Below are 8,980 nucleotides of genomic sequence, written 5' to 3' on the forward strand. Positions count from 1 at the left end.
CATGAGTCAGGTCATGAAAAAAAATAATCATTCACTTATTTTCAGAAACGACAGAGTTTCCGGCCAGTGGGAGTGTGTTTGTGAGTACATTAAATCATTTAATATGTTGTTTTATATATTGTTTTGACATGATAATTTCCTTAGGACATTTCCTTTGTCATTATCTTGATTACTACAGAACGTCGATGGTGTGTCCCTTTAAGTAGATCATGTTGTGATGTAGCGCCATCTAGCGGCCAGTAACAGATAAGGCATCATAACACATTGTCTCATGTCTCATGTTATGTATTATCAATTTGAAATGATCATTTAATTCTGTACCAAACATGAATAATTAATTTTGTGTGACATAACATTGGATTACCCATGAAGTTAATAATAATAATAATAACCATATATATTTTAAAATCTATCAGTTAATCCTCACAATACTTCAGTCACCTACAATAAAAAAAGACACATACTAAATATAGAGTGTAGAGTAGGAGGTAGCATTCTAGGGGCTTGTGATTGGTCCATATTGATACACAGGGTCACTGTAGGGGCTTGTGATTGGTCCATATTGATACACAGGGTCACTGTAGGGGCTTGTGATTGGTCCAACCACTTCAGTCACAGCGTACTCTGAGATTACCAGACCTTACTAAAGTCAAATACAAAATGTCAAATAATTTCAAGTACGTTGAAAAAAGTAAAAAAGTACATTCAAGTAAGTTCTTGGTAAACGGACAAATCGAAAGTCCCCAAAGTGCAAACGCTATGCTACATCAGCACACCTCAAATATGTTCAAGTATTTTGCACTGGAGATTAAAAAATAAAAAAATAATACAATTCATGAAATGTAGAAAAGACTATTCTGCTGTCAAGGTACCCGACCTGAGACACAGATATCAGTGGAGTCTGGTGGAGGTGGACACACGTGTTTCATACCGTTCCTCATTCCGTTCCATGAATTACAATGAGCCTGTCCTCCCATTTCTACCTCCGCCAGCCTCCCCTGGCAGTTCTACAGGATGTCCATGGAGAACTGCAGAGTCACTACCCATCTTCCGTCGGAGACTGAAGACCTCCATCTCTTCAGGTTACACCTTAACTGCTCCTCCTGAGACATCTACTACCCCTCAGCACTGCGTCTCCTGAAGACACCCGCGTTCCCCTCTACTGTGTCCCCTATGACTTCTACTGCCCCCCTTGTACTGTTTCTCTGTCTCTCCAGTGTCTATATAAAAAAATATAAAAAATACATATAAAAAATCCTTCTATTACGGAGACTGCCAATGGCCCCGGGCCTGAGCTGGATTACTCTTCCTGATACGACTGGTGGACTGATGATTCAATTGCTTAGTCAAATGTATCTGTTGTAAGTCGCTTTGGAATAAGGCGTCTGCTAAATGCCAAACATGTACATGTAGATGTTTATGTTTGCTGGTCCGGGGAGGCGGGGCTAGAAGGAGGCAGGACTAGAAGGAGGCGGGGCTAGAAGGAGGCGGGGCTAGAAGGAGCTGTTCTGCCTGGCCAGGAAGTAGTCTGTCTTGGCTCGGGGCTTCAGCAGGGCGCAGAGGAAGACCGACACCACCAGCAGGAAACAGGCCATGCCCACCACCGCCACCGCCAGCCAGGTGGACCAGGAGTCTGAGGAGAGAGAGAGAGAGAGGGAGGGAGGGAGAGAGAGAGAGAGGGAGAGAGAGATGAAACAGACATACATAGCACACGCACACGCACACACGTATGTACGCACACATGCACGTACGCACACACACACTCACAGACACACGCATTCACACACACACACACACACACTCACAGACACACGCACGTATGTACGCACACATGCACATACGCACACGCACACACACACACACACACACTCACAGACACACGCATACACACACACACACACACTCACAGACACACGCACAGACACACACACGCACAGACACACACATACACACACACGCACTCACAGACACATGCACACACACATGCACACGCACACACACACTCACAGACACACGCATACACACACACACACACACACACACTGCAAAAAGCCACTACCTTGGCTTGACTCTGCAGGCCTATTGTGTCTATTGTCTATAGAGAGTGGAGGCTGATGGAGGTAGAACATGTGCATTCCATTCCCTGCACCACACTGAGCCCGTCCTCTGGTTCCTACCTCCCCCAGCCTCCACCAGCCCCCCCCAGCCTCCCTCAGCCTCCCCCAGCCTCCCTCAGCCTCCCCCAGCCTCCCCCAGCCTCCCTCAGCCTCCCCCAGCCTCCCCCAGCCTCCCCTAGCCTCCCCTAGCCTCCTCCAGCCTCCCCCAGCCTCCCATAGCCTCCTCCAGCCTCCCTCAGCCTCCCCCAGCCTTCCCAGCCTCCCCCAGCCTCCCCCAGCCTCCCCCGGTATGTCCCGTGTGCTGTGTGGTGCCCTACCCTGCAGTCTGAGGACAGCGTGGACCTCCTCAGCTCCGCCCTGGTTCAGAGTGACACACTTTAGCTCCGCCCCCGCGTCCTCCTCCTTCAGCCCAATCACCACCAGCCTCACGTCCACATGGCAACCGCCTGGAACTCTGGTTACCCTGGCAACACACACACACAACACACACGCACTTAGATACCAAGGTGGAAAAGTACAGAAATCATATCTATCGCAGTTCTAAAACCAACAACATTAATTCAAAGAGAAAGATCAAAGGTCATCTGCCTCACCTCCGACCTCCCTGCAGAGCCCGCCCTCCCAGGTAGGAGGCGGCCACTGATTGGCCGTCCACCAGCCAGGTCACCACGGTTGAGGGCGCTAGCTGGCACGCTGTGAACACCTGGCACTCCATCTCCACTACAGCACCTGGATGGAGGGGAATAGAGGCCAGGGGTCACCAGGGGTCACCCAGCCAGTTGGAACAGACGTATGGAGATACTAAACATATCATATTCATCTAAACATATCACATTCATCTAAACATATCACATTTATCTAAACATATCACATTCATCTAAACATATCATATTCATCTAAACATATCACATTAATCTAAACATATCATATTCATCTAAACATGTCACATTCATCTAAACATATCATATTCATCTAACGTTAGAATTATATGGTTCTATCTCCATTTTCGGTCATAATTGAGTTTTTCTACATAATCTGATCCATTAGGTGTTTATTAATGCCTGTGTGGTGTTATTTTTAAAATCTTACATTGTTTTAGTTAGTAATTAATAAAATACAAAGGTTCCGTCTCACAAAACATAATGGAATGTAAAAACTTTGACGCTCAATATCTCTGAACTGCCCTAAACGGAGATAGAACCTTATCATTCTAAGCTCACGATATTATGTGTAATAAAAGTCCAACAGAATGAAGTTGATCCTAGGCACTGATCTTGGGTCAGTTTAGCACATTTCCCATCCTACAGATAGGATCTGGGATCTGGGAGGTTTAGCTGATATCAGATCTGTGCCAGGGGACATCTATAGTTGGCACATAGAGAGACAAGGATACAAATCACATTCATCAAATCAGAAATCATTCACTCACCATGAGGACCTTCAAAGACGCTTCCGTTCAGTGGGGAGAGAATCCTGGGCCGGGGGATCTCTGGGATCTCTGCTGCAAACACAAACATCTCTGAATCACTCAAGACCGTTTCCTAGGGGCGCTTAGGTGGCGTAGCGGGTTAAGCGCTGACCATGTACCGTCCGCAGGGCTCCCGGTTCGATTCTACTCACGTTCCACTGTGTTGTGGCTGGGCGGGCTGTCTGAGGTCGGGGTCGGGGTCGGGGTCACGGCAGGGTCAACGTTGGGCCTCATAGTCTGGATATAGGCAGGAGGTTCAGGGACTAGAGAGAGAGAGAGCGCACGCGAGAGAGAAAGGGCGAATCAATCAATCAATCAAATGTACTTGTACAGCACTTTTTACAAACAAAGTTGTCTCAAATCGCTTTACAACAAAAAACAAGAAACAATAATACAATACAGACAATACGAACCATAGACCACCAATACAAAACAATGTATGTATAAAATAATTCAAAGTCTAAGTGCAGCTCAGGTGTCTAGCGCCACCACCAGGGAGCATGGGAGCGTTTTTTTCTAATGAGCTATCAGATGAAGCCTAACGTGTTGTGGTATAACAGGACTTTGTTAGGTACCTGCGCCCCCCAGTACCTAACTGACCTCCTCCCCCAGCATACCCCTTCCCGGAACCTGCGGTCCGCAGACATGGGCCTGCTGCAGGGACGTGCCGTCCATATAAGCAGGGTAAGCAGTGCTTACCCAACGAAAAAAGAAAAAAGGACTGTGAAAATATTAAAATAAAAGTGCATGTAACCGTTTGTTTTCATTAAAAGAGTCGTATTTTAGGTCCCAGGGCAGCAGGAGTCATTCATTTTGACGTTGCATTTTTAGCGCCACCTGTAGGAGTAAAGCACTTTCCTACTCTGCGTTGCATAAGCACTCCTCTCTCTGCTTTTCCTCGCGTACATTCGAATGCGTGAAAATGTCTTTTTTATTTTTTTACGATGCCTCAGCCCGCTGTTTAATGTGGCCAGGGTAAGCATGCTTTCAGCCAATCAGAGTAGTTCTTTCATTCCGATAAGAGCTACTGATTGGCTATCATTTTCAAGTTCACACTACTTTCTCTCGCCCGGCAGAATAGTTTATGCTAGCTCAAACGATCTAATCAATAAGGATAACTTGCGAATATGGACATTACTGTCAGTGTCAGCGACCTAAAGGGATTTTGTAGACTGGGCTGGACTGCAAAAACTCTTCATTTCATCACTGGCCCTGATCTCAATTGAAAAAGAGAGACTTTCCAAACTGCAACAGGCGAGTGACTTTTACACTAAAGTGACAGAGGTGTTCCTTCGCAAGGAGAGGCGAATGGACCTCGTTTTCAAGTAAAGGTAAGATATCATTTTTAAATTTACGTCATGGCTTCTTTGCTGGTTTATATGATTTATATGATTCGCGAGGCTGGTGGCGATCTGTGCTTGTTTATATTGGTTTGGGTACTGCTGTGCTGCTGGTTATGGCTTCTTATTTAAGACTTCCTCTGCTTATACCTTTGAATGTCGGCCTGTGCCGTCGTGTTTGGAGAGAGAGCTGCTTAATCAATCGCTGAGATTGGCCTAATGTCGCTGTCCGTGACATTGGTTCTGGACCGGACCAAAAGTGTTTGAGAGAGATAGAGAGGGAGGGTTTGTGATGTGATGTCAAGTGCCTGTGTGACAAAGTGTGAAAAGAAAGTGTGTTGTGAGTTTAGTATGGAGGTTGGAAACGGTGTGTGTCTGTGTTGTGCGTGTGTGCGTTAACTGCGTTTGCGATGTTGAAACTGGACTTGTAGATTTCAGCAGGCTGGCTACTTGAAAAGATCTTGGTTCAAAAAAGATTGAACAATGAGCACCCCTGATATAGTCGAAACTGGCAACTGTTTTTTTTGTTTTTGGCAATCTGATCACAAAGTGACACTACCGTTTATTAGCGGGTTCTAGGGCATCAAAATTGCATTTCCTTGAAACTGCGTTCACTGATAGCGTGTATGTGTAATTACGTGTATTTCTATATTTTATGCTTACCCAATCTAAAAGCTCACGGCACGTGCCTGGCCTGCTGTCCCCCCCCCCGCACCAACCTACGGCCCTTTGGGGACAGAGCCTTCAGCGTGGCTGCACCTACCCTCTGGAACTCCCTCCCCACAGTGATCTGCAACCCCACCCTGGACTCCTTCAAACCAGCCATCTGTTCTCCGAGGCCTTTGGCCCCTAGTCAATGTTTCAGTTTTGCTTTGTTTGTTTTCTGTTTTGTCTGTCTGATCATTCCCTTGAATTGTAAAGCGTCCTTGGGTTTTTGAAAGGCGCTATATAAATTAAAGCTATTCTTATTATTATTTGTTGCTGTTGTCCCTTAGGTGTGGTAGTACTGCTGTGTCTCTCTACCTTCCACAGTGAGGTTCACGGTCCTGCTGACTTTGAACTGCAGGCTGGCGACCACCACCGTCACCTCACAGGTGTAGAGGCCTGCGTCTGATTGGCTGACATCTGAGATGAGCATGGCATCGTCTCTCTCTCTGTAGTACCTGCCGTGGCCTACAGGGAGCGCTGTGGGGCTGTCGTCCTGCAGGGATGGGTAGAAGAGAGGAGGACTGGATATGAAGACAGGTAGGGGAGAGAGGGAGAATGTACGCACACACACACACTCCCACTCACTCACTCACGCACACTCTCACACTCACTCACTCACTCACTCACTCTCACACACACACACTCTCTCTCTCTCTCTCTCTCTCACTCACTCACTCACTCACTCACTCTCACACACACACACACACACACACACACACACACACATCCCTACACACACACACACACACACACACACATCCCTACACACACACACACACATCCCTACACACACACACACTCACTCACACCCCCCCCACACACACACACACTCACTCACATCCCTACACACACACACACACACACCCCTACACACACACACACATCCCTACACACACACACTCACATCCCTACACACACACACACACTCACTCACATCCCTACACACACACACATCCCTACACACACACACACTCACTCACTCACATCCCTACACACACACACACACACACACATCCCTACACACACACACACACACACACACACACACACACACACACACACATCCCTACACACACACACACACACACACACAGACACACACACACACACACAAACCCACACCCCCCCACACACACAAACACACACACACACACACCTTATACCACTGTACTTCCTCAGTCCTGTTGAAGGGCTGCAGGTGAGGACACATGACGAACACGTTGCTGCCCCCTGGTGTTGAGACGGGGTATGACAGCCGGGCCATGTCGACGTGCTCAGGCTGGTACACCTGCAGACTGAGGCCCCCAGCCACACAGAAGGTGGCGTTCCTACAGACAGGACAGACAGGAAGGCAGGGTTAACTCCAGAACACTCACCACCTAGAGGGCTAGAAGTGTTCCATGTGGTATTTTACCTAGCAACAGTACTTTGATTGGCTACAAAATGAAGCATCGTCATTTATGCATTTATGGTGAATAAAGTCGACCGTATGACTTGGTATGTTGACAATTTAGGCGACTTTATTCACCCTCTGCACTAAATGAGTTATCTCTGAGACAACAGACCACAGGGAGGCAACGGTACAAACACTACCAACGCCAAACCTTATTCAAGTCATGTTAAAGCCACAATAAGAAATCGTGACGTTAGAATTATAAGGTTTGATCTCCATTTTTGTTAAAAAAATGTTTTTTTACATAATCTGATCCATTAGGTGTTTATTAATGCCTGTGTGGTGTTATTTTTAAAATGTTGAAAATGTTTAGTTTAGTAATTCATAAAATACAAAGGTTCCATCTCACAAAACATAATGGAATGTAAAAACTTTCAATATCTCTGAACTGCCCTAAACGGAGATAGAACCTTATCATTCTAAACGGAGATAGAACCTTATCATTCTAAACGGAGATAGAACCTTATCATTCTAAACGGAGATAGAACCTTATCATTCTAAACTCACGAGATGTCAGTTTGTTGTAAAGGGTTTGACAACATGACATAAACATGACATAAACATGACATCATAACCATGACATCATAAACATGACATCATAAGCATCCTGACCTACCTGAAGATGCAGGTATACTGTCCAGAGTCTGACCTCTGCGCTGGGAGGAGCCACAGCTGTCTGTCACGCTGCCTGACCCGCCCCCCCGCGTCCTCAGAGGCCACGCCCACCGTCCCGTTGCCCTTGGCGATGCGGTAGGTGGACCCCGCTTGGAGAGTTGCCGTGGAGATTTGCCGTCTGTAAAGGACTCGCTCGAACCCTGAGCACTGCAGGACCACAGCCTCACCCTGGGTCCTGAACTGGCCTGGCTCAGGAGACACCCTGTAACAACCATCTGAGAGGAGGGAGGGAGGGAGGCAGGGAGGGAGGGAGGCAGGGAGGGAGGGAGGGAGGGAGGGAGGGGGGGAGGGAGGCAGGGAGGGAGGGAGGCAGGGAGGGAGGAAGAGAGGGAGGGAGGGAGGGAGGCAGGGAGGGAGGGAGGGAGGGAGGCAGGGAGGGAGGGAGGGAGGGAGGCAGGGAGGGAGGCAGGGAGGGAGGCAGGGAGGGAGGGAGGCAGGGAGGGAGGAAGAGAGGGAGGGAGGGAGGGAGGGAGGGAGGGAGGGAGGCAGGGAGGGAGGGAGGGAGGGAGGGAGGCAGGGAGGGAGGGAGGGAGGGAGGGAGGGAGGCAGGGAGGGAGGGAGGCAGGGAGGGAGGAAGAGAGGGAGGGAGGCAGGGAGGGAGGCAGGGAGGGAGGAAGAGAGGGAGGGAGGCAGGCAGGGAGGGAGGGAGGGAGGGAGGGAGGGAGGCAGGGAGGGAGGGAGGGAGGCAGGGAGGGAGGGAGGCAGGGAGGGAGGGAGGGAGGAGGTTAGAGAATACTTTTGAACCAGTTACTTTATACTGTTAGGTAAATTTGTTATATCCAGTTTTATAACAATCTCAATGGTCACACACACACACACACACACACACACACACACACACACACACGCTTACCTATCATGGGCAGAGGAGGTAGTCTATATGCAGAGTCAACTTGTGCAAGCATCCATGTAAAGATGAGTGTAGCATACTGGAGGGAAACATAACACTGAAGATGAGACACACACACACACACACACACACACACGTCTCATGTCTGATATGTGGATGTGGATGACATCACCCCCTAACCCTGGACTAGAGTAAAGGTTCATGTGACATCATTATCTTATAACCTTAAATGACAGCAGTGAGACACACACACACACACACAGTCACATGCACACTTACACTTACACAGCAATTAAATGGGACACTCCCGTACACACCCCCACACACAACCCCACACACACACACACACACACACACACACACACACAC

The 8,980-nt window shown here is 48.2% G+C and overlaps 1 protein-coding gene across 1 annotated transcript; it reads right to left on the bottom strand.

The window, feature by feature from the left end:
* Window positions 1-1,493: 1,493 nt before the first annotated feature.
* On the bottom strand, window positions 1,494-8,666 carry LOC308162924 (interleukin-1 receptor type 2-like; the record flags this gene model as incomplete). Its single annotated transcript, XM_080537065.1, has 9 exons — window positions 1,494-1,633; window positions 2,435-2,580; window positions 2,711-2,846; window positions 3,547-3,618; window positions 3,738-3,848; window positions 5,949-6,126; window positions 6,805-6,961; window positions 7,703-7,976; window positions 8,615-8,666. 9 exons carry the CDS (start codon window positions 8,664-8,666, stop codon window positions 1,494-1,496), a joined length of 1,266 nt encoding a protein of 421 aa, XP_080393191.1.
* Window positions 8,667-8,980: the final 314 nt, after the last annotated feature.

The sequence above is a fragment of the Nansenia antarctica genome, assembly GCF_963989245.1.
Source record: "Nansenia antarctica genome assembly, chromosome: 7".
NCBI classification, from domain to species: domain Eukaryota; kingdom Metazoa; phylum Chordata; class Actinopteri; order Argentiniformes; family Microstomatidae; genus Nansenia; species Nansenia antarctica.